Below are 25390 nucleotides of genomic sequence, written 5' to 3' on the forward strand. Positions count from 1 at the left end.
CACTTCCTTCTGTGGAAGAAGGACTTGTTTCTTTTAGCCCTTGCCTTCACTTTCTGTGGGCTGAATTCAGAGAACATGGAAGTCTGTAAAAGTTCAGTCTAGGATTTTTGCAACGAGGCTGGCAGTGACTGCAAGCTGTGAGTGTGCTGATGTTGGCATGCCAAATGCCATTGCGATTAGTGAACTGATCACTGCACACTGAAATAATAAAGAGTGCAACTCTTGCGAAACTGTAGAAGTACAAAACAAACAATGAGGTTGAAAAGGAACAGACAAGCTCCAAAGGAGGGACAGTTTTCCTCAGTAAGTCCCTGGTTATGCAAAAGAAATCCCAGTGATAGTTGAGACTTAAATAAGAGTTAACAATTGTCTTCCCTCTGGAGTTTTTTGTTTTGTTTTGTTTTTGTTTTACATTAAATAGATGGAGGGCCAGCTAAAAATAAATATCACAATATGAGTTTGACTTACTCTGTTGTCAAATCTGATTAGTATTTTGCACTAGCCATCGATGGAGATAAAACAAAAGTGGCTTCAGAATACATGTTTGCAAATAAGTTACATTTTGCCGCAATACAGACATGAATAATCAACCAAACCTATAAAGTATCTACCTGTGCTATAATTTTACAAGCAGCAAAATCAAAAAATATGCCATTTATTTAGTCATAGTGTCGTAGTGACACTCATTATTGCCACTATGTTGAGTGAGCATCGCACTTGTACTTGAATTCTGGAGAGAAAAGATAGGCCAGCCCTTAATGAAATCCACTCTTCTGTTAACCAACTTAAGTACCCCATACCTTCAAAAATCAATGCTTAAGGGGACTACCTGTAACTCAAGCACTCTTATTGCGCCATCTCTTCCAAAATCTCACTGAGCTAGATATTTCAGATCACTACACAAAGGATGTCACCTTCGTAGGCCTGTTATGTTTTTGTACTTGGCCCCAGTTGATGCATCTCAGGGTTCAAGTAAAAAACAAAGTAGATCCTGCAGACCTGAAATCTGCCTGACCCTCTCTGCAAAGAGGCGAGTGGGTCCTTTGCTTGTTCCTAGATAAAAAGTGTGACCTCCTGTTCCTCACTTGCAAACTTCATAGATCTCTGGGTACATGTCTTGTGGTTCTTGTGGTTTTTATATAAGCTAGTCACAAAAATGTCACAGTTTTTTCCTACAAAGAATGAGGACCCGTGAAACCCCTGCAGCTATGGATAGATAAGATGCATTTGAGGGCTTCCTGTTTCCAGTGGTGGAAAATGGCGGATCCCACACAATCGGACCACAGCCGTTCCGACAATTCAGGGCTGATATGGGGGTAATTAGCCCTGGCAGCCTCCCCAGGGCAGGGGAGGACTGTCTTGACAACCCGCGGTCTGCCCCAGATTGCCGATGTGGCAGACGGCAGGGGCACTGGGTCACGGAGCAAGGGACGGACTGACACTCCTGCGACGCCACCTTATAGCCGGACGCATCTGTTTGGGAAAGAGTACAATATACGGACAATTCTGCACTCCATAGAAAAAAAAGTATCTGTTTTCTGACATGACTGAGGATCGCAGAACCAGAGTCAAAACATGGAGGGAAAAAATGGGATATGGAATTATGAAAAACATTGAGGATGATGAGAGGCAGGACTATGATGTTGAAAGCGCTTCGAAATTCAGACCGTGGGAAGCCAAAACAAAAATTACTGCAATTTGGAAGACAATTGGACTTTTTTATTTTAGTTTTTTATTTTTATTGGATTTGATTTGGTATGTTAATTGGATGCTTTTATTGGAAAGTTAATAAACACTTAAAAAAAGATATGATGCATCTGAGTTTATATTTCAAAACTTTACTTTATTACATAACAAAGCGACATGTTGGGTCCAGATTTGGAAGACTAAGTAAACTAGGAATCATCCAGATGATCTAGGTTAGGAAGGGGAAGGAGATAATCTTCTGTGATTACAAGACAACATAAATTTTGCTTGCTTCATTTCAGGACAATATTGCCTTGTTCTTAAGAGGCTGTAAGGAATTGGGGCTTAAAGAATCTCAGCTTTTTGACCCAGTAGACCTGCAGGACAACTCAAGCAAAGCAACAGTCAGGTAAGTAACACAACACCTAAATTTCTGGAATTACATGTCTGCATTACATCTATAATATATTTTTTGCTATGTGGAAAGGTGTGTAGAATTTCAAGATTCATGGCTTTCTCTAGCCTACTCTATCTGCCGTATTCTTGTGCCAGTGGTAGCTCCTAACAAGGAACGATCATTTTTTTAGCTGGACTATGGCAGTTTCACATTCATTCAGAAGTCTGCTCTGTCCCCATTTTCTCATCAAACTGAAATTCCTTCTTTAAAAGATCCATTTAACAATTCAAAAATTTGTATTTTATCACAAAATGATATTTAAATGCACATCTTATTTCAATATGTGCATTTTGAAACGTTTTATCATTTAAAAAAACCACAAATTTTTGGATTATTATTGTTATTGTTTTGAGCCAAGGACAGTAGTGGAAATTTGGAGGAGTGCGGAATACGAATGAAAATTATGCTCTGGGGTTGTGCACCAGAAGAGCCCATTCATCTCTCCCGTCTGTGCACCTGCATAACCCTGCCAGTCTTCCCCATCCCTGCCTTGTCCAGGTAAACTGCAGCAATGCCAGTGGCTAGAGGGCAGCACCATGGCTTCATCCCAACTCGTGAGCTGCTACTAGCATAAGATTAAAAGTGGGTCGTCTGTTTCAGTCTGAGTTTAACAGCAGATCCCAAGACCCAAAGCAAAAAGAATGTGAAAAAAATGGCATTGCATGAATACAAATGGTGGCAACTGACTTTTGAGTTGTGCATTCCACGTTTCACACCATGTCAAAGTGCAAGTAGATAAATAGGTACCGCTCTGGCGGAAAGGTAAATGGCGTTTCCGTTCTACTCTGGTTCGCCAGAAGCGGCTTTTTCATGCTGGCCACATGACCCAGAAGCTGTACGCCAGCTCCCTCGGCCAATAAAGCGAGATGAGCGCTGCAACCCTAGAGTCGGCCACGACTGGACCTAATGGTCAGGGGTCCCTTTACCTTTACCTTTGTTATTTAATTAATTTTTTGTTTCGTTTTATACGTTCTGTAAGAGCTGTACCATGGACATTGGTAAAAGTTGAGTTAGAGCAGAGGTCAGGCCAGTCCACTGTCCCTCAGACCTTGTGGGGGGCCGGACTATATTTTTTTTTGGGGGGGGGAATGAATGAATTCCTATGCCCCACAAATAACCCAGAGATGCATTTTAAATAAAAGGGCTCATTCTACTCATGTAAAAACACGCTGATTCCCGGACCGTTCGTGGGCCAGATTTAGAAGGCGATTGGGCTGGTTCCGGCCCCCGGGCCTTAGTCTGCCTACCCATGAGTTAAAAGGTCCAGTCACAGACAACTCTGGGGTTGCGGCGCTCATCTCGCTCTATAGGCCGAGGGAGCTGGCGTTTGTTCGCAGACAGCTTCCGGGTCATGTGGCCAGCATGACTAAGCCACTTCTGGCGAACCAGAGCAGCGCATGGAAACACCATTTACCTTCCCGCCGGAGCAGTACCTATTTATCTACTTGCACTTTGACGTGCTTTCGAACTGCTAGGTGGGCAGGAGCTGGGACCAAGCAACAGGAGCTCACCCCGTTGCAGGGATTCAAACCGCCAACCTTCTGATCTGCAAGCCCTAGGCTCTGTGGTTTAGACCACAGTGCCACCCGCATCCCCATACCCATGAGTTAGAGGATCACTAAAGGGAGCACCAGTTTTATTGGTTTTTTAAAAAAGATCTGTGCGCAAGACTCTACCCTGGACTCAGCGGCAGAGCATATGTCCGTGCTGCCCAGGGTGGGACACACTTCTGAAGGGGGCAGAGTGCGCTCTTGAGGGGTGCAGGATAGCCACTCGGGTGCACGAAGCGGTGCGCGCGCCCTGCAGCCGGAGGCGGAGCGAGCCGCCGATGGCGGACATTTGGTGCACCACCTGCCTGCAACTCCCAAGCCTCCACCGAACTGTCAAAATGAAGGGGAAAGGGGGGAGTGCCGCTGGTAAAGTGGTGCAGCTTCCCCCTTCCTCTGATGGCTCGGGGTAGGCTTGGGAGTCACGGGTGGGCGGCACAAAGACACCCGGGGCGGTCTGCCCCCACCGCACCCCACTTCCTCCGCCCCTGCCTAGACTGCTGCCAATGAAGCACTTCTTGTTGTTGTAGCAAAGGCAGGGAATTCTTTTGTGCCCAGGAGAACAGGAACTGATCCAGGAAGGAACGAGGTCCAAATGTCATTGGAAGATGCATGTAACAAGACAGGGGACTCGGAAGCTGCTGAAAGTGATGAGCAGGCCAAGCAGGAGTAGGATTGGTGCTTGGGAGGGTGACAGAACCCCATAATCAAAATGCTGGTTCATGGGTTCCCAGAGAGGTGCAGAAAGGATGGTGATACCAAGCGGTCAGGCATGTCTGAGATGTTATGGGGCATGTGAAGGAGGACCTCCTCCCCACATGGGGCTTGGAAAGTCCCAGTGAGATGAGCGAAAAGGGCTGCCCAGCTCAATGGAACCAGAATCCTGTGCAAAATATTTACTGTAGTTTTAACATTTTGCTTGGGGCACTGAAAGGTCTAAATTCCAGTCTTGATTAAAATATAACCTGATGCTTTGAAAATGTATGCTAGGGTGGTATTGAGATTAAAGCATTTGTTTGGGGAAAAAAGCAGCTTAAATTTATGGCACTTGTTCATATTTATGCTACCAATGCTTCTAAGTAGGCAGAGAAATTAAGTACCTTGTTGTTGCAGATTAAAGGGGCTTTCAAGATGGTTTATAGTGCTCATTAAAGGATCCTCAAAAGCTTGATGGCCCTGTGATTAAACAAACCATCAGCCTGTTTAGCTTTTGATGAAAATGGTAGGCAGTGTGTCTGAGTGTGCATGAGAGAGAAGGAATTCAGCAAAATAGCTGTCTCTTGCTACCCACCCACTCATATACACACAGCAATAAACACTGTCATTCCAAAGAAGTGGGGATAAATAGCTATGTTTTTATTGGTGATGTTTATCCCTGCCGTTCTCCCAGTTTGCTCCAGCAAACACAGTTCCAATATGGTCTCACATTCAAGTTCTGTTCAGGCCCAGGGCTGCATCGATCACATTTGGATCATTCCCTGGAACAATCTAGTTTATCCAGCAAGGCTTAGTTGTGGAGTCCACCGATCACTGGGTCCACTCAGACAACTAAGGCCCCAGTTCTGAAAGGTTGAGTAAGAATCCCTTGTGAGAACTTGAAAAACACATGGGGTGGGGCTGAATCCTGGTAAAACCAATGCCAGCCCTAAGCAGTATCTGGAACTGAACGCAGAAATCTCATGATTGAGTTCCTGCATTGATCCACTTTCTGGCTTTAGATCTTGGAGACTTGGCTGAAGAATTCATCTTTTCCATAGCAGACCTCGTCTGCTCTTACTTCAAATCGCATGATTTTCCCAACACTTGATCCTGCCTATAGTGGGCTCTGCAGTTTTGGCAACATGATGATTGTGTTATCTAGAACTATGAGCCCTCCTTAAGAATACAATGGAACCTCAGTTCCTGAATGCCTCCGTTGTCGTACGTTTCAGTTCTCGAATGCCGAAAACCCAGAAGTAAATGCTTCCATTTTTGAACGTTTTTCAGAACCCCAACGTGTGATGCAACTTCCACTGAGTACAAGAAGCTCTTGTAACCAATGGGAAGCCGTGCCTCGGTTTTCGAATGTTTCGGAAGCTGAATGGGCTTCTGGAACGGATTTTGTTTGAGAACTGAGGTACCACTGTAGAAGGCATTGGAAACAAGCAACATTAGCTTCCTTTGGACATAGTATGGTCGCCCATGAAGCCAACCCTTGCTAAAAGATCCTTCATGAGGTCCTTGGGTGTCCCTCACAGAAACCAGTTTTCTTGGGACTCCTGATTACAGCAACGCTCCCCCGTTTCAGTTCTAGCAGCTTCAAACCTTCCATGTATCTTAGGCCAGCAGAATGGACCCTTCTTCCCAGCTTTCCTTTCAGGTCTCTGCATTCTAAACAAGTTTTGATTCAGGAACGTAAAATGGCTAAGAACCATGGTATTTTATTTGTTTCTCTGTTACCCCAGCGACTGCCCTTTATTTGCTCATACAGCATTTAAAAATGTGTCCCCACCCGTCAGCGCAACCTCTGGATTTCACTCAGCAGTGTAAATGCTGTTATCTGGAGGGTCAGCAGGCTGCTTTGTTTATCTAGACTTAGCTCAAGAGACAAGTGGAAGCCAAATCGAATCAAATTGGCTGCTAGAGGAAGGTGTACTGACATCGGACGTCATCCTAGGTTCCTCTAGACTAGCTGTGAGTTCCCACAAAATCTTAACCCAGCTGTTTCCCGGAAGATGAACTGTCAAAGGACAGTAGTCTTCTGTCTAACGCTCACATTCCTGATTTGTGGCCCAAGCTGTGCACTTCTGTACTTGACATGTAATACCTCCATGGCATGCCAAATTCCATTTATGTCTGTGCAAGCGAGAGTTCATTGCAGACCCAGTCGCAGTGACCCCTCCCCAGGGAGCAGGGCCTAGCCTGTGAAGGTGAGATAACTGGACAGGACAGTGTTCTGGGATTTAAAAACATGGCCACAACTTTATTGATTTCAGATGTAGGTTGTTGGACTTGGGGGGCCATTGGGTGGTGGAGCAGCCCCCCTGGTGGAGGGCTACTCATAAAAGGGTCAGGCCCAGGATTAATGGTTTCTCCACAAGACACAGGTCTACACAGATGACCCTCCCAGGTCACTGAAGGAAGCAGCTGCTCAGCCCATGACTGGGTAAGCAGCTATTCCAGGCAAAGTACATAGAATGGGGCACAATGGTTGTGAAATTTTTTTGGGGGGGGAGGGATGGGAACAGTGCCGCCCGAAGGAGGCAGAATAACCTCAAAACATGACCGTGCAAAATAATAATAATAATAATAATAATAATAATAATAATAATAATTTATTTGTACCCCACCCATCTGGCTGGGTTTCCCCAGCCACTCTGGGCGGCTTCCAACAAAGATTAAAAATACATCAAAATGTCACAAGTTAAAAACTTCCCTGAATGTCTTCTAAATGTCAGGTAGTTGTTTATCTCTTTGACATCTGACGGAAGGGTGTTCCACAGGGCTGGCGCCACTACCGAGAAGGCCCTCTGCCTGGTTCCCTGTAGCTTTGCTTCTCGCAGTGAGGGAACCACAAGAAGGCCCTCAGCACTGGATCTCAGTGTCCGGGCAGAACGATGGGGGTGGAAACGCTCCTTCAGGTATACTGGGTCACCTTCAAAGGTATCCCCACATAGAGCGCATTGCAGTAGTCCAAGTGGGAGATAACTAGAGCATGTACCACTGTAGCTATATTTGTGTGAACCAACACTGGAGTGGGGAAAGTAGCTAATCCCCAGCCATGACTACATTTTTACAGCCTTCCATGAGCTTCGGGGCAAAGATTCGGAGCTGGGATATTCCTCTGCATGTGAAGTATCACTGTACAATTTTGAACTCTGACCAGTCCAACAGTGGCACTTAACCCAGCTTCCTACTAGGGGAGTCTCCGCTGCTTACCAGGAGGGGTGAGGTGTCAGGGTGGGCAGGGCAGGGCAAGCACACCAGTGGAGCCAATTCGGATTTCCTGGTGGTGTGCTTGCACCGTGCCTGCCACCTGGCCCTTCCTTCTCCTTCAGCTGGTAAGCTTGCCAGGAGGTCAGGTAAGTGCAGGGCTTGGCAAATGCCCTCTGCTCCAATGTACACTTTGTTATAAGACAGGGGTCAGCAAACTTTTTCAGCAGGGGGCCGGCCCACTGTCCCTCAGACCTTGAGAACCAGTGTGGTGTAGTGGTTAAGAGCGGTAGTCTCGTAATCTGGTGAACTGGGTTCGCTTCCCCGCTCCTCCACATGCAGCTGCTGGGTGACCTTGGGCCAGTCACACTTCTCTGAAGTCTCTCAGCCCCACTCACCTCACAGAGTGTTTGTTGTGGGGGAGGAAGGGAAAGGAGAATGTTAGCCGCTTTGAGACTCCTTCGGGTAGTGATAAAGCGGGATAGCAAATCCAAACTCTTCTTCTTCTTGTGGGGGCTGGGCTATATTTTGGGGAAAAAATGAACAAATTCCTATGCCCCACAAATAACCCAGAGTTGCATGTAAATAAAAGGGCACATTCTACTCATGTAAGAACACGCTGATTCCCGGACCATCCACAGGCCGGATTTAGAAGGCGATTGGGCCGGATCCAGCCCACGGGCCTTAGTTTGCCTATGCATGTTATGGGAGTAGCTCTGACACCCAAATAGGGTACATTCTCATCCTCATCTGTGCAACAACCCTGAAAGTAGCTAAGTGTTATCTCCCTACTGCAAATAGGAGATCTAGGCTGAGATAGCGATTTGCCTAAAGTCACCAGCAGACTTCTTGGCTGAGGCGAGATTTGCACCAGGGACTTCTCACTCACAATCTAGGCTACTACACTAGCATTGCACTAGCAAGCTGGATTTTACGACGCCTGAAAGACTAACGGATTTCTTATGAGCTACATTAGGAAAGAGCCTGTTTCACTGGCAGACAGTGGAGATGGGTACATCCAGCTTTTGATGGGACTCGTTCCATTTGTATGTCAGCAAACCAATCTGAGTCAGTGGAGCTGGTGTCAAACCCGCAAATGGGTTCCAGTCCAACAGCCTCTCTCTCACCGTCCACCTGATTTGTCAACCTTATAAACAAGTAAACACAAACAAAAGTTAATCAATTGAGCAAGATACTGGGCACAATTTGCCTGTGTGTGTGTGTGTGTGTGTTTGCACTGGTTTAGTTCCATTGAGGAAGGGCTGCTAACCTGCATTATTTTGTAGCTTTGTTGACTCTGGTAACACTGGGAGCATGTTTTCATGCTATAAACCAAATGAATGATTGCTCTCTATCTTCCCTTCATGTGTTTCTAACCAGCAGACACATCCTGCAGGCTTTTGTTAGGGGGAACATGTGACCGACTGCATAATACAAGCTCTTGGAAAGAGTTTCTCGTTTCTGATATTTCTCTCTCCTTTCTTGTTGTGCCTGCACATCCAGGAATCTTGACTGTAGCAGAAAGCTGAAAAATGTAAGTACTTGTTGCATGTTTCCCCCTCTCCCAGCTATGGATGGTTTTGTTGCCACAGACTGAGCTTGAAACGCAGATGTGGTTGTGTAGCTGAAAAGAGCTTTTGTGTGTTGGCATGCACTTTGTCTTGCTGCAAATTCATGATCTGTGGTGCTGCTGTGGAAAGCTATCTTTGCTCCCGCTTCAGTTAGGAAATAGCTTAACTCCCTTAGACACCAACAAGGTTTTCTGCTTTTGTTTAAACCATATTTTTTAAAAAAAAAACAAACAAAAAACTGTGTTTGGTTTCCTTTCTGCTTTTGTTGCAAAGGCTAACTTGTTAGGTTAATAGAGATGTGTCTGACACTTCAAGAAAAAGCTTTGATGTTTAAATCTAAATACTGTAGTGCTATAGAAATTTTGCAGGACTGTCATTCCCCCCCCCCCCATCACAACAGCAAACCTCCCTTTGTTTCTGTGTTGTCCTTCAGGGATTGTAGTTTCAAAGCAGCCTTTTTCTAGTCAGTCGCCTTGTTGATTGAAACCAGTGACAGCAGGAACAGTTTGGGGATTGTACAGTGAGGAAGGAAACTTTAAATTCAGTTGGTCACAGAGTTAGATAAACTATCTAAAGCCAGACAAAACTTCTGGTTTTCATACTGTCAATTGTAAACTACAGAGAATTCAAGTTGCGTTTGGCTGACATCCTTGGAGACTCCAGGAAAATGCCAAGAACTTTCTGTAATATTTTTTCGGGCCCATAATCACAGCCATAGGTAAAAAGTCCACTGTCATTTTATCCTGCCTTTCCTGTCATCACTATTGTAATTGTTTTTCCTCCAACAGTGCATGAGCCTTTTTGGAACAGTTGCATTCTGAAGCTGCTGTAAACAAGATTTACTAAAAGCCATCCATTGGCAGGTGTATTGCTTTTCAAAGAGACATTCATAAAGATAGATGTGCATAAATAAAATACATACATCTAACTACCCTTCCCAGCCAAAAGAGATTCTCAGTCAGGTCTACCAAATAAGAACCTGTGATTAAAACATTTCCATTTTCAATATAAACCTAAATCCAAGCCTAGTAATAGCAGCAGACATTATTTACTCCTTTGAAAGCTTGGTGAGATTTTTTAAATAATTTTTTTAAAATAAAAATGTTCAAATATATAAAAGGATGTCACATGGAGGAGGGAGAAAGGTTGTTTTCTGCTGCTCCAGGGAAGCGGACACGGAGCAATGGATCCAAACTACAAGAAAGAAGATTCCACCTAAACATTAGGAAGAACTTCCTGACAGTAAGAGCTGTTCGACAGTGGAATTTACTGCCAAGGAGTGTGGTGGAATCTCCTTCTTTGGAGGTCTTTAAGCAGAGGCTTGACAACAATATGTCAGGAGTGCTCTGATGGTGTTTCCTGCTTGGCAGGGGGTTGGACTCGATGGCCCTTGTGGTCTCTTCCAACTCTATGATTCTATTCTATGGTTCTAATATTTTGAAATGATGTCACCAAGCTGTTGCCTTTGGGCAGGAAACTCCATAATTATGTTTCCAGTGTTGCTGCTTTATTGTTTTAATTAGATAATAACATTATAAATGTAAAGGGACCCCTGACCATTAGGTCCAGTCGTGGCCGACTCTGGGGTTGAGGCGCTCATCTCACTTTATTGGCTGAGGGAGCCGGCATACAGCTTCCAGGTCATGTGGCCAGTATGACTAAGCCACTTCTGGTGAACCAGAGCAGCACACAGAAACACCATTTACCTTCCCTACAGAGCGGTACCTATTTATCTACTTGCACTTTGACGTGCTTTCGAACTGCTAGGTTGGCAGGAGCAGGGACTGAGCAACGGGAGCTCACCCCGTCGCGGGGATTCGAACCGCCGACCTTCTGATCAGCAAGTGCTAGGCTCTGTGGTTTAACCCACAGCACCACCCACGTCCCATTTAATGACATTATATTTTACCTTTAAAAATGTTGCTAGTTCGTTGTTTAATAAAGTAAAGCCCCGTTCTGAATATTTTGACATTGGACCTGATCCTAGGCATGCTTATTTGCACAAACATTTCACTGAATTAAATGCGACTTAGCCCCACATTTGACAAAAGATTGCAGCATTGCCAGATGACTCTTGTGGTCCCTTTCAACTCTACAATTTTATGTTTCAATGATTCTACTCCCGTGGTAGGCCAAACTAGGCATTGATGGAGTTCTGTGTTTGGAGCACCTGATCCAATTTTCTGTATGTAAAAGCAACCATAGTGTGGGAGGTCTGGTCTTCTTACATCTGTGTCACAGCCCTGATTTTCTGGAACACCTATTAGTCAAAGAGAGTCTAAAACACGTGTCTTAACTATTATATGGTTATAGCCATGCAGTGCAGCTCTTTGTATGTTTACTTGGAAGTGATCTCCACTGAAATCGGGACCAGTGAATCAGTAAACAAACATATGATTGGCTTGTGTAAACTACAACTTCATGCTTACTTGAATCAACCCATTGAGGCTTGCTTCCATGTAAACGGCAGTGAATATATTTAGGATTCTGCATTAAATCCCACTGGGACTTACCGTATTTTTCGTCCCATAGGACGCACCTAGTTTTTTTGGGGAGAAATAAAGGGGGGAAAAGCCAGGTCGGGGAAAACAAACCAGGTCGGGGAACAGCGGTATGGCGGCGCTCCGCCTCCCCGCTGTCCCCCGAGCTTGTGGGGCTGGCGCTGGGGAGAAGCGCGCTTCTCCCCAGCGCCAGCCTCCAAACCAGGTCGAGGAACAGCGGGATGGCGGCGCTGCGCCTCCCCGCTGTCCCCCGAGATTGTGGGGCTGGCCGATGTCTGCCCGAAGCGCGGGGCGCTCTGCTTCAGCGCGCCCGGCGCTCCGTGCAGCAAGTTGCTATCCGCAGCCTAGGGAGCCCTGCGGGAACTCCCGCACGGCTTCCCAGGCTGCGGATATCTGCCCGGCGCAAGGGGCGCACTGCTTCAGGGCGCCCGCCGCCGGACAGCAGACTGCTATCCACAGCTTAGGGAGCCCTGCGGGAACTCCCAAAGGGCTCCCCAGGCTGCGGATATCTGCCCGGCGCGCCGGGCGCTCTGCTTCAGGGCAGGCTGCTATCCGCACCGACCCCTCTCGCTCTCCAAGCTTCAGCGAAAGCCTGTATTCGCCCCATAGGACGCACACAGAGTTCCCCTTCATTTTTGGAGGGGAAAAAGTGCGTCCTATAGGGCGAAAAATACGGTACATCCTAGTGAAAGTGCTTAGGATTGCAGCTGTAAAGGTCCCGACGAAAGAAGAATAGATACAAAAACTTATGGAATATGCAGAAATGGCAAAAGTTGCTGTAAAAGTAAGAAATCAAGATAACAAACTTTTTATAAAAGAATGGAAACGGTTTATTGAATATTTGCAAACAAAATGTAAACAGATAAGAATATTGGCAGGAATATTGTAGTAACCTGCAGTTTTATAAGAGTATATAGTTAAAGTAGATGAATAAATGAATGACAAGTTAATTTGGAATATGCAGGAAATAAATTTAAGGAACCGCAGAAAGAGGAGGAAGAAAGTTGAGTTTTGAAATGTTAAAACAACAACAACAACAACAATCATAATGGATTGCAGGTTTAACTTCCTACAGAAGTAGACTCCAGAGCACAGCCTCACCTCACGACAAGCTTGATGGATCATACGGAAGGGGCCAACATACAGTAGTACCTCGGGTTAAGTACAGTGGTACCTTGGGTTACATACGCTTCAGGTTACAAACTCTGCTAACCCAGAAATATTACCTCGGGTTAAGAACTTTGATTCAGGATGAGAACAGAAATCGTGCTCTGGCAGCGCGGCGGCAGTGGGAGGCCCCATTAGCGAAAGTGGTGCTTCAGGTTAAGAACAGTTTCAGATTAAGAACGGACCTCCGGAACGAATTAAGTACTTAACCCAAGGTACCACTGTGGTCGTCCACTCTACTCTCTGGCCCATAGGAGCACCAGGGCGGTGGTGGCAACAGGAGGAAGAGGTTGAGTGGCGGGGGCTCTGTCAATCAAATGCTGCACCTGGTTTACCTCAGTGCGGCGCAGGTGGGGACGTCTCTGCCAATCAAACGCTGCTGAGGTAAACCAGGCACTGTATTTGATTGGCAGAGACGTCCCCGCACCGCGCTAAGGTAAACCAAGCACGGTGTTTGAGTGGCAGAGCCGCCGTTGCTCGGACTCTTCCTCCTGTCGCCATTGCCAGGAGTCTCAGCTTCGCGGCAGGTTCCGGCTTTGTGGCGTGGGCCGGATTTAGGACCCAGGTGGGCCTGATCTGTCCCAGGGACTGTAGTTTGCCAACCCCTGCTCTAGTCACTGGGAACGACAAACCATGATCCATGGCTTAGCATTATATCCAAACCCAGGTATTGTGGTTTGTCTGACTCCAAAGAAACCATGGTATTAAGCCAAGGCTTGTTCCTGGCCTACTAGTTGGCCTTGTTTGAGTGAAACAAACAATGACCCCCATTTTGGATATAATACTAAGCCAGGAATTGTAGTTTGTTAGTTCTGCTGGCTAGATCTCTTACGTTCACAAGTGAACCATGGTTTGCTTGTGATGTGCAAACCAGGCCATTGGGTTTTTTAAAAATGCACTATAGGGAATTCAGGTGATAAATATGAACGTCACACAGTTGGCTCTTAATTTTGACTGTAGTTAAAGCAAAGTGTGATAACTCAGGCTACAGTGCTATGCTGCAGTCCCAGTGGAGTCCATGGAGCTTACTTCTGAGTAGACACATATAAAAGTGGTCAACATATGGTTCAGTATGTCTGAATGCAAGAAAAACATCAACACTCCAAGCTAACTCCTACCTAATAAAAATATGTTATCAGGAAATGAATTATGAAAACTTTGGCTTCCTAAGCAGTGTAATAGTGGAACATTTTCAGTTCACACCATTATATATAGATGTGCACCCCAGCCCACAGTCTCCAGAGAATTTGTTTCTGTGAGTGGAAGTTTCCTGTCAATTATCTGATGCTTATCTAGACTGATCCCAAGCACTGCACCTGGAGTTACTAAATAAACAGGAAAACCACTTTATTTAATAAATACAACAGACAATTACATTAATGACTGCATTTTTTTAAAAAAGAGAGTCTCACAAAATTAATACATCTCCCTGATTATGGTTCATCTAAACTAACATTCTTGTTAAGTTACTTTTCACTGAATTCTTTTCCTTTATTGTCCCAGGACTAATTGGGAGTTTTTCTACACACACACACACACACACACACGTATATATCCTGCATGTGGAAATCCCGTCTTGTGGTTTTAATTTTCCTCTTAAGACGATGAAGAATATATGCAATTGACGGGTGGAGGGTGGAATTCAGACATAATGGTTCTGACATACAACCACTGTAGATTTCCTGATTTTCATCAACTGATCTGGACCAGACGGCAAGATTGTGCACTCCCTCCTTAGCTACATCCCTTTTGAGTGTGAATTCTCTCAACCTTCTCTGTCATTCCTAACCATGGTTAACACTGACCATCTTAACTATGGTTTGCAGCTGGTTGGCATATTCTGGCTGAGGTGGAATCCTGGTTAACCTGAAGCATGCTTAAAGCTGGCGGGAGAATGTGCTGAGAGCTATGCTATCAAATACAGCTAGTGTGGGGGTTAAGAGAGAATGAAATATGAGTAGAGAAATCTAGATTCAGTTGAAAGAGCTCATATCAACCTCCAAAGCTCTAAAATGCCTTGGGGTCGGTATACTTTTTCCATATACACCTGCTTAGACCCTAAAATCTTTGTTGGAAACAAGGCCCAGTAATGTGTGATGGGGAGTCAAGGAAAAGACCCCTTTGATAGCAGTACCCTAATTATTGAGTGCTCTTCCTGGAGATGCTTGCCTGGCTTCTACATTAGGTGAAGAATATAAGAAATAATAATAATAATAATAATAATAATAATAATAATAATAATAATAATAATAATAATTTATTTGTACCCCGCCCATCTGGCTGGGTCTCCCCAGCCACTCTGGGTGGCTTCCAACAAAGATTAAAAATACATCAAAATGTCACAAGTTAAAAACTTCCCTGAACAGGGCTGCCTTCAGATGTCTTCTAAATGTCAGGTAGTTGTTTATCTCTTTGACATCTGATGGAAGGGCATTCCACAGGGCAGGCGCCGCTACCAAGAAGGCCCTCTGCCTGGCTCCCTGTAGCTTTGCTTCTCACAGTGAGGGAACTGCCAGAAGGTCCTTGGCGCTGGACCTCAGCGTCTGGGCAGAATGATGGGGGTAGAGACATTCCTTCAGGTACACTGGGCCGAGGCCGTTTAGGGTTTTAAAGGTCAGCACCAACACTTTGAATTGTGCTTGGAAATGTACTGGGAGCCAATGTAGGTTTTTCAAGACAGGTGTTATGTGGTCTTGGTGGCCGCTCCCAGTCACCAGTCTAGCTGCCGCACTCTGGATTAGTTGTAGTTTCCGGGTCACCTTGAAACGTAGAGTGCATTGCTTGATCCTTTTGGATCAAACTAAAGTTCAGTCCAGTCCAGCATCCTTGTGGGGAAGACCACAAGCAGTAACTGAGTGCAACTGTACCTATTGGTATTCATAGATGTGCTGCCTCTGACAAGGAAGGTGGAACTTTGTCATTGTGGCTAGCAGCCATTGATAGCCTTATCCTCTACAAATTTTATTTGTCTAATCCCCTTTTGAAGCTGTCGAAATTGCTGGCCGTCTCTACATCTTATGGGAGTGAAGTCCATAGTTTAAGTACTGGTACTCTGTGAAGAGATACGTACTTTCTTTTGTCTGTTCTGAATCTTCCAACCTTCAGCTTGCTGGAAAGTATTCTATAAATACTAAAGACGATGGTGATATTTTAATAGCATTTGTTTGGTTTCCCATTAGTTGCCCTAGGCACTTGTCTGGAAAGGCAGGGTACAATTTTAAGAAGCAAATAATATTATTGATGTTTGAAACTCTGTACATGTAAAAGGAAAAGCTTCAAGAGAAGCAGACTGTTGCTTTGGAGTTAGTTTCAATCTGATTATTCCTTATGGTGGAGAAATAAAAAATGCTAAGCCACCTCAACAACCATTAAAATGGTATATTAGTGAAACTTGCAGAACTTGTAATAAACACTTGGCATCAGGCAGTCAGTATCTTTGTGATTTTGACCTCTGTGTTGGGAACATAGAACGACATAAACCAATATTAAAGCAGTTTCATTAAGCACTGAAGCCTTGTCCCTTGAAGTGGTGCCGGTGCTTGAGTTTTCCTTTATTTGGCTCCCCAGATATTGTTGGACAAGGTTTAATAGGGAGGTCTGCCATTGCTACTTCACATACATTAGAAATATCAGCAGTGCTGATGTGATTTCATGTGCTTCAAAGTCTCCGTGTCCATGTTCTTTTGTAAGAGAGCCTTTGAAAACAGCAGCTGACAAATGATTTGATGAGATTTTAAAAGGCTGCTGGAGAGCTGGACAAGGTTGCTGTATTCAACTGATAGAGTGGTTTGGATAGATCACCCCCACAATTAATGTTCATTTCATTCTTCAGGTTTTAGTCACCATCTATTGGCTGGGGAAAACAGCAAACAGCAGCACTGGTTTCAGTGGAGCAACGCTCAACCTGAGGGAGTTTGAAGGATTGCTAACGCAGCTGAGAAAGGTATTTGCTGTTGGGGTTTTTTTCTACTAGTGGAACAATGGCTTCCTCATTAGTAAAAGTACAGTATAGTGGGGTAGGAGAACTGGGAAAAGCACACACATCAGGCAGCCAATTTGGTTTCAGATAGTACATGGTAAGATGAGTTGAAAAAGCCTAAGACACAATTTTTTATGGCCCTCTAGCGGCTACCCTGGCTCATTTACCAGAAGTACCGTATTTTTCGCTCTATAAGACGCACCAGACTACAAGACGCACCTAGTTTTTGGAGGAGGAAAACAAGAAAAAAAATATTCTGAATCTCAGAAGCCAGAACAGCAAGAGGGATCGCTGTGCAGTGAAAGCAGCAATCCCTCTTGCTGTTCTGGCTTCTGGGATAGCTGCGCAGCCTGCATTCGCTCCATAAGACGCACACACATTTCCCCTTACTTTTTAGGAGGGAAAAAGTGAGTCTTATAGAGCAAAAAATACAGTAATACATTTAGTGTTTACTCTGGAAGTGTATACTTGACTTTGTCCAAACTAAGCCTCGTAGAGCAAAATATACATAGGAGGCTTAGTTTGGTCACAATCAAGTACAGTCGTACATTGGAAGTCGAACGGAATCCGTTCCGGAAGTCCGTTCGACTTCCAAAACATTCAGAAACCAAAGCACAGCTTCTGATTGGCTGCAGGAAGCTTCTGCCCTGTTGGATGTTCAGCTTCCAAAAATAGTTCGCAAACCGGAACAGTCACTTCCGGGTTTGCGGCGTTCGAAAAGCAAGGTACGACTGTATACACTCCCAGAGTTAACACTAAAATGCATTACTTCTGGTAAATGAGCCACTGTAGCCAGTGGCGTAGCGTGGGTTGTCAGCACCCGGGGCAAGGCAAGTAATTTGCGCCCCCTAACCCGGGGCAAGGCAAGTAATTTGCGCCCCCCCCGCTGCACTGTCCCTCCCCCAGATAGTCCCTCGCTCTCTCTCCACACCGCACCGCACTCCTGGCACACCCCCCCCCCTCGACAGTGGGCGGCGACCCGACGGCTCGGCTCGGATTCGCGCAGCCAGCACTGCAGTGAGAGAGAGTGAGTGAGCCAGGTAGGGGCAGAGAGCTGCGAGCGCGCCCCCCCCCCAATGTTGCACCCGGTGCGCCCGGCCCCCCCTGCACCCCCCACGCTACGCCACTGACTGTAGCTGTAGAGGGCCGTGAAAATTTGTATCCCTGGCTTTTTGGTCCAATCTACCCACGTACTGTCTAAAACCAAAAAGGCTCTTTGGTTGCCAGATGTGAAATATCTTGGCATTTCCCCCCGCCCTCCTACCCTACTAGTACACCTGCTGCAATTTCTGTCCATATTCTTTTGCCAACTTTAATGCTCATATTGTTTTTTCATTCTTATCTCTAGCTAGCTGACTGAGGTTTTCTAGCAGAGGGACTGGATGCTGATTTAGAGTGATGCTGCTAATACTAAGTCACCGGTGGGCAGCTTGCTGCTTATGCAGGGGAAACCCCAAATTTTATGTGGCTCCCGAGGCCTCCTTAAACTATCCCAATCTTCCGTCCCGTCAGAACAGCTTCCTTTCTGTTCATTTCCTCCCTATTTTTCTTGGCTTTTTAAAGAGTTCTTCTTCCTATGTAGTTTTAGAGGGACAGTAAAAATAAACACATTCTTTAATAAACAGCTTCCCTCCTCATGTTTTGGAAAACTAGTGTGATCTTGTTATTGTGTGCTCCTGAGGTTAACACTCCTGTAAGTAAATTGGTGGGCCCACTGTACACTAAAAGATAATTGAAACAGTTAAGTGTACAAAAAAATAGCAAACACATTTTTTAAAAAAACCTAAAACCATACAAAGTAGACAGTCGTGGTAAATGCTCAATTTATCCGGCTCTTTCATTGGTACCTTGTAGCGAAGAAGGGATGGTAACAAAATTCCAACAAACAGCTTAACAAATAAATATCGGAATGTACAGAAATATTGAAGCATATCTCTCCTTCCAACAACCAGGTTAGCTTGATAATAAAAGTTGTGATGCAGATGGTTCAAAAAAATAAAAAATTTTCATCCTCCAATATGTTTGTAATATGTGAAATTGTGGAGGAAAGAGATCTTCTGTGTAGCTATTATGACTGCTTTTATTGCATGTCTGTGAATTTGATTTTTTCCAGATGGCTGTGATAACTGTTTTGTTACGGAATGCCATGCTTCAGATTATCTGTTTTTAAAGATGTCATAATGCAGATGTAAGCAATGGAATTGCACCACATGTTTTGAATGAGGCGATAATAATAGGATACACACACAGAGAGGCTGCTTAGTTGTTTCCATGTTAATCGCTATGCTAAATAATACTTTGTATTCCAGCAGCGCATTTTCAAGTGTTGAAAGCGGTTTGCACCCGTTATCTTGGTGGTCCTTACAACAGCCTTGCAAGGCAGGGCAGTATTACTAAGCCAAAAGGCAACTTTCGTAGATAATGGCTGAGGGTTACCGTACTTCTCAGCTCTTAGCCACTCTCAAACATGAATCTGCCCTAATGGCATAGAAAATATGGAGGTGTGGCGGCTCTTGTTTTATGCATCTGTCCCCATTTTCCTTACAGACAAAACAAAGCTACTCTTCAAGTTAACAGAAGGACAGAAAATATATAATTATTATTTTTTTTTTTTACAGTTGATTCATTCTTTAATTTGTTCTGTCATTTGTATCTTGAAATGTTTTATGAATGAAAACTGGCCTGTGTCACTGTCTAGCTCATCTGATTTTCATTTACCTTGCTGTCAAGCGTTTTCCACGATAGGGAGACATATTATCTCCCTCCCTCCCCGCCCCCGCCCCTCAAAAACTGGCAATCTGCCAAAGGATTAAACTTATTCTATTGGTATGTAGAGCTTTGGGGGAATTTGGGAAAGATGTCAGATTGGTTGGGGAGGGTGCCAAGGGGGGGACGGACGACAAAGAGGGTGTTTAAGTAGGATTGACTTTGGGGTCTGGAGGTCTGGTTCTCTTTTCAGAACGCATGGCATGCATATATAACGTTATGCGCTGAACAGCCATCTTGTAGGAATACAAAACAATTTTAATGTGTTTTGCATGCAGTGTGGATGATTACATTTGTATATGCCGTGATGTCTCTAAGTGGGTGGCCAGCTCTGCTGTTACGCAGGGTGTGAGACAGCCCACATCAGTTGAGATATTTGGGTTACTATTAAAGGAAAAGCAGATTGTCACTTGCTCATACAGTTGCACCTTGGTTGTTGAACGCCTTGATACTCATATGTTTTGGCTCCCGAACGCCGCAAGTAAGTGTTCCGGTTTAAAGGTAAAGGGACCCCTGACCATTAGGTCCAGTCGTGACCGACTCTGGGGTTGCGGCGCTCATCTCACTCTATAGGCTGAGGGAGCCGGTGTACAGCTTCTGGGTCATGTGGCCAGCATGACTAAGCCGCTTCTGGCGAACCAGAGCAGCGCACGGAAATGCCGTTTACCTTCCCGCTGGAGCGGCTCCTATTTATCTACTTGCACTTTGACGTGTTTTTGAACTGCTAGGTTGGCAGGAGCAGGGACCAAGCAACGGGAGCTCACCCCTTCATGGGGATTCGAACCGCTGACCTTCTGATTGGCAAGTCCTAGGCTCTGTGGTTTAACCCACAGTGCCACCCGTGTTCCGGTTTGGGCAGTGCTTTTTTTCTGGGGGGATGCAGGGGGATGCATACCCCTAAACATTTTGCGAATCTAAGTTTGGCCTCATTGAGGAGGAGTATTTCAGTATGAGTAGGAAAATGAGAGCGGGACGCGGGTGGCGCTGTGGGTAAAACCTCAGTGCCTAGGACTTGCTGATTGTAAGGTCGGTGGTTCGAATCCCCGCGGCGGGGTGAGCTCCCGTCGTTCGGTCCCAGCTCCTGCCCACCTAGCAGTTTGAAAGCACCCTTAAGTGCAAGTAGATAAATAGGTACCGCTTTATAGCGGGAAGGTAAACGGCGTTTCCGTGTGCGGCACTGGTGCTGGCTTGCCAGTTGCAGCTTCGTCACGCTGGCCATGTGACCCGGAAGTGTCTTTGGACGGCGCCGGCTCCCGGCCTCTAGAGCGAGATGAGCGCGCAACCCTAGAGTTGGTCACGACTGGCCCGTACGGGCAGGGGTACCTTTACCTTTAGGAAAATGAGAGTTCCCTTAAACATTTTTTTTAGGGAAAAAAGCACTGGTTTGGGGAGTCAGACAGACTCCTGAAACGGATCAAGTTTGAGAACCAAAGTTCTACTGTAGTTTCATTTTGGCAGCACGAGGATTTATTTTACTCAAGGCACCCAAATTGTGGTGTTTTCTTTTCCTGGCAGAGTTGTGCACACCCAGAGAGGAAAGGAGAGCAATGCCTAGAAGAGGAAGGTTAAAAGAGTTGCACATATATGTCAACTCTGCTGTATGGGCAAAGTTCCCGGCTGAACAAAGTGTACCCCTTTGGTCTCCCACCCTTATCTTTAGATTTTCTACTGCCACAAGGCGAAAAATGTCCTCTGTATCTCTTTGACAATAGCTCAAGAGTAGCACAGGCCTTGGCTCTTGACATGGGGTGGTAAATTAAGAGAGACCACAAAATTATTATGAAACAAAGTTTATTAACATATTTAAAAAATGATAGTTCATCTTGGGGGAAAGAATTAAATGCAATAAAAGTTACTTGCATGCCAAAGCATTCCTCCCTCTTGGAGCAAAAGAACAAATAAACAGCGTTAAGCCCCATCTACTCTCCCTGAAAATTGAACAGTCCTTCACAGTAACATTTTAATGAAATTTACTTTAGAGTTGCATCTCTCCCTTCTGTTTTTCCTCCTTATGACACTGAGATCCACCTTAATCTGGCTATCAAAGCAAGGCGCTTGAGGTTTTGGCATTTAATTCCCATATCCAGACAGTCTAAGTGTGATCCACTGCGTCAGCAAACCCAGATTTATATTTTTATAACATAGAACAGTCCATTTCCTTCACAACATGCTATATTTTTAGATATGCTGTAAGTTGCCCAGAGTGGCTGGGGAAACCCAGCCAGATGGGCGAGGTGTAAACAATAAAATTATTTGCCAAATTAAACTTATGGACTATGCAGAGATGGCAAAACTGACAGCAAAGCTCAGAGACTACGATAGTGAGAAGTTAAAAAAAGAGGGGGAAACATTTATTGTATATGTGCAAAAACATTGTAAACAAGTTGAAACATTAGCAGGTTTGGACTAAACGCTTGCAATTACCAGAAACTTGGGTAATTTTGGATATAATAATGGGTTAATAGGGGATATGGAAATGCAGAATTTGGTGTATATAAGAAACCAGAAGTGGGAATGGAGGGAAGTCGTGAGATTTTAAGAATCTCATTAGAGATAGTGATGAAAGGATAAATAAATACATGGGGAATGGACACACACACACACACACACACACACACACACGTATTTTTGATGTTGATTGTGGAATCATTATTCCTTATGGAAAGAAGAAAAGAAAACAAATAAAATTTAATTTATTTTAAAAATACAGTGGTACCTTTGGATGCGAACAGGTTCCATTCCGGAGCCCCGTTCGCATCCTGAGTAGAACGTAACACGCGTCTGCACGTCTGCGCGGGTTGCGTTTTGTGGCTTCCGCGCACACACGTAACATTATTTTGAGCGTCTGTGCATGTGTGAGCGGTGAAACCTGGAAGTAATGCGCTCCATTACTTCCGGGTCGCCACAGAGCGCAACCTGAAAATACTTAATCTGAAGCTACTTCAACCCAAGGTATGACTGTAAAATAATAATTAATAATAATAATAATAATAATAATAATAATAATAACAACAACAACAACAGCTACCTGGGCTTGGTATTTTGAGCTGAAAATCAAAAGGAGTCTGCATGCTAAGAGAGGCCTGAGGTCCAAATGGGTAGGCAGAGTGCATTGTGGGATGAAGATGTGGGTTTTCGTATCATTAAGAGAGCATTGGTCAGAAAGTTGAGATTGGTGGACAGCTGCCCTGTGTGGTGATCCACTGAACTGCAGGTAATCACTTCAATGAGTATCCTGTCCCTGCAGGCCAGCCATTGACTCCTCCTAGACAGGAAAGCGCAGAAGAGGGCTTCCAGTTGGTGTTTACCCCAGTGTTAGAAACTGAGATATGAAAGCTAGGAGCTCAATGGCACCTTAAACCTAGGTGAGGTTTTTTTTTTGGGGGGGGGGGCTATTGGATTGTTGTTTTTATTTTTATTATGTATTTTGTGGTTTTATATCTTGATTTTATTCTATGAGACCCCTGGGTATAGGGAAGTATATAATTTCAACAAATAACAACAACAACAATAATAATAATAGGTTAGGGGCGCAACAACAGAATGACTAGGAATGCTTTTTTATAACAAGAATAAAGGTAAAGGTAAAGGGACCCCTGACCATTAGGTCCAGTCATGACTGACTCTGGGTTTGCGGCACTCATCTCCCTTTATTGGCTGAGGGAGCCGGCGTACAGCTTCCAGGTCATGGGGCCAGCATGACTAAGCCACTTCTGGCAAACCAGAGCAGTAGACAGAAATGCCGTTTATCTTCCCGTCAGAGTGGTACCTATTTATCTACTTGCACTTTGACGTGCTTTTGAACTGCTAGGTTGGCAGGAGCAGGGACCGAGCAACAGGAGCTCACCCTGTGGCAGGGATTCGAACCACCGACCTTCTGATCGGCAAGCCCTAGGCTCTGTGGTTTAACCCACAGCGCCGGAAATGAATGAGCTGCAGATAAAATATTATGTTCATTTTTCACAAGAGCTACCTGCCCACCCCTGTAATATTCTTAAGAGGGTCTCTTTTCCAGTCTTCAGAGAGTAGCTGAAAGAAGAAAAAGGTCCTCCTTTCCTTCTACTCTGTCATTTTTATCTGAAATATTGGACACACTACTGCACCCAGAGCTCCAAAACTGCTCACCCTAATGAAATTCCCCGTCGCAAAATGCGCCTATAACAATGGGAGTTTCAAACACTGGTTGAGCCTTGCCTGAGCCACAAGCTCTTCCTGAGCTCAGAGTTGTTCCTGCATCATTCCTTGTCCCTGGCTTGCTCTGTGATCCTTCCTCCTGGGTAGTCCTCCTGCTCTGATTTACTCTTTTGCTCTCGACTCCTGGCTGGTCCCACAACTCCTGACTTGCTTCAGTCTGCTGTCCAAAGCCCAGTCCTAACAGCATCAGGCTTGCAAGTAAAGCCTGCAGAAGTCAGACTAGCCCTCCCACATTTTCATTAGCCTGCTTTATGCACAAACTTGTGTTAGTCAGTTAGTAAGTAAACGGGAAAATTCAAAATGCTAAATGTTTGTAAAGCACTATACCTAGTAACTTAGAGGCAATTGGGCTAGTATGAGTAACAGATACACGCATCTAATTTATTTCATGGAGCATTTTTACCTGGGAGAAAGGACACCCTCTTTAGCTCTTGGTAGTAACTTCTGTCGTTCATTACTAAACAGAAGAAAGAGACACCATGAAACGCTGCGTTTTCATCTGATCATATTATTTTAACTTCCTTAAACCCTGTGATTTTACCTTACAGCTATTTGCTGTCTCCACGCTTGGCCTTAGGGGACCTTGGCTTTCAGCACGCTAAGGGACTTTTGGCAGCCAACTCAACAGTGACCCCAATTACTCAGTTTTCTCCCTGAGAAGTTTGTAGGGCATTTGAGTTTTTGAATGATCCTGCTTCATATTTAAAGCCCTTTGTATGTTTCTGTGCTACCTCCTCTCTGCTGTTCATGGTTCTGGGTTTTGTTTTGTTTCACATAGGATTTCATAGACCTGATCCCAGGATGTCGCCTAATGTGTCATAATAGCAAAGGGACTGATGTACAAACTGGGAAGTTTCCGAACTAAAGCTCACCTCTTTCTTGGTAGTATTTAGACAAGCTGGTAGCCTCTCTCTGCCCTGCTCCTCATCTGCAATGCGGCTGTAATAATTGTGGCCAATTTTGGAAGAAATGCAGTGTCTGTGTGACCATAAATGAGATTGAGCTATGTAGCGAGGAACAGGCTTTATTCTTGGGGTCTATAGGGGGGAAGGCCTAAGTGGTCTCCCTCTAGTGCAGGATTTTCCAGACTTGGACCTCCAGCTGTTTTTGGACTACAACTCCCATCACCCCTGGCTAGCAGGACCAGTGGTCAGGGCTGATGGGAATTGTAGTCCAAAAGCAGCTAGCGACCCAAGTTTGGTAAATCCTGCTCTAGTGTGTCCTTTTCCTTTCTTTTATGTAAGCGTGCAGTTCCCTCAGGGACGCGGGTGGCGCTGTGGGTTAAACCACCGAACCTAGGACTTGCCGATCAGAAGGTCGGTGGTTCGAATCCCCGCGACGGGGTGAGTTCCTGTTGCTCGGTCCCTGCTCCTGCCCACCTAGCAGTTCAAAAGCACATCAAAGTTCAAGTAAATAAATAGGTACCGCTCCGGCGGGAAGGTAAACGGCATTTCCGTGTGCTCCTCTGGTTTGCCAGAAGCGGCTTAGTCATGCTGACCGCATGACCCGGAAGCTGTACGCTGCCTCCCTCGGCCAATAAAGCGAGATGAGCGCCGCAACCCCACAGTCGGTCACGAATGGACCTAATGGTCAGGGGTCCCTTTACCTTT

At 45.1% G+C, this 25390-nt stretch overlaps 1 protein-coding gene across 49 annotated transcripts in view; it reads left to right on the top strand.

Annotated features, from left to right (window-relative positions):
* Positions 1-25390, top strand: part of LIMCH1 (LIM and calponin homology domains 1) — a 211351-nt gene that overhangs the window by 113972 nt on the left and 71989 nt on the right. For all 49 annotated transcript variants that reach the window (XM_083457894.1, XM_083457905.1, XM_083457941.1 and 46 more), the window contains 3 exons: positions 1989-2095; positions 9106-9136; positions 16674-16784. In XM_083457894.1, coding sequence (XP_083314020.1) covers positions 1989-2095; positions 9106-9136; positions 16674-16784 — 249 coding nt within the window. The remainder of the gene's footprint in view (positions 1-1988; positions 2096-9105; positions 9137-16673; positions 16785-25390) is intronic.

The sequence above is a fragment of the Podarcis tiliguerta genome (genome assembly GCF_965153285.1).
Source record: "Podarcis tiliguerta genome assembly, chromosome: 9".
NCBI lineage: Eukaryota > Metazoa > Chordata > Lepidosauria > Squamata > Lacertidae > Podarcis > Podarcis tiliguerta.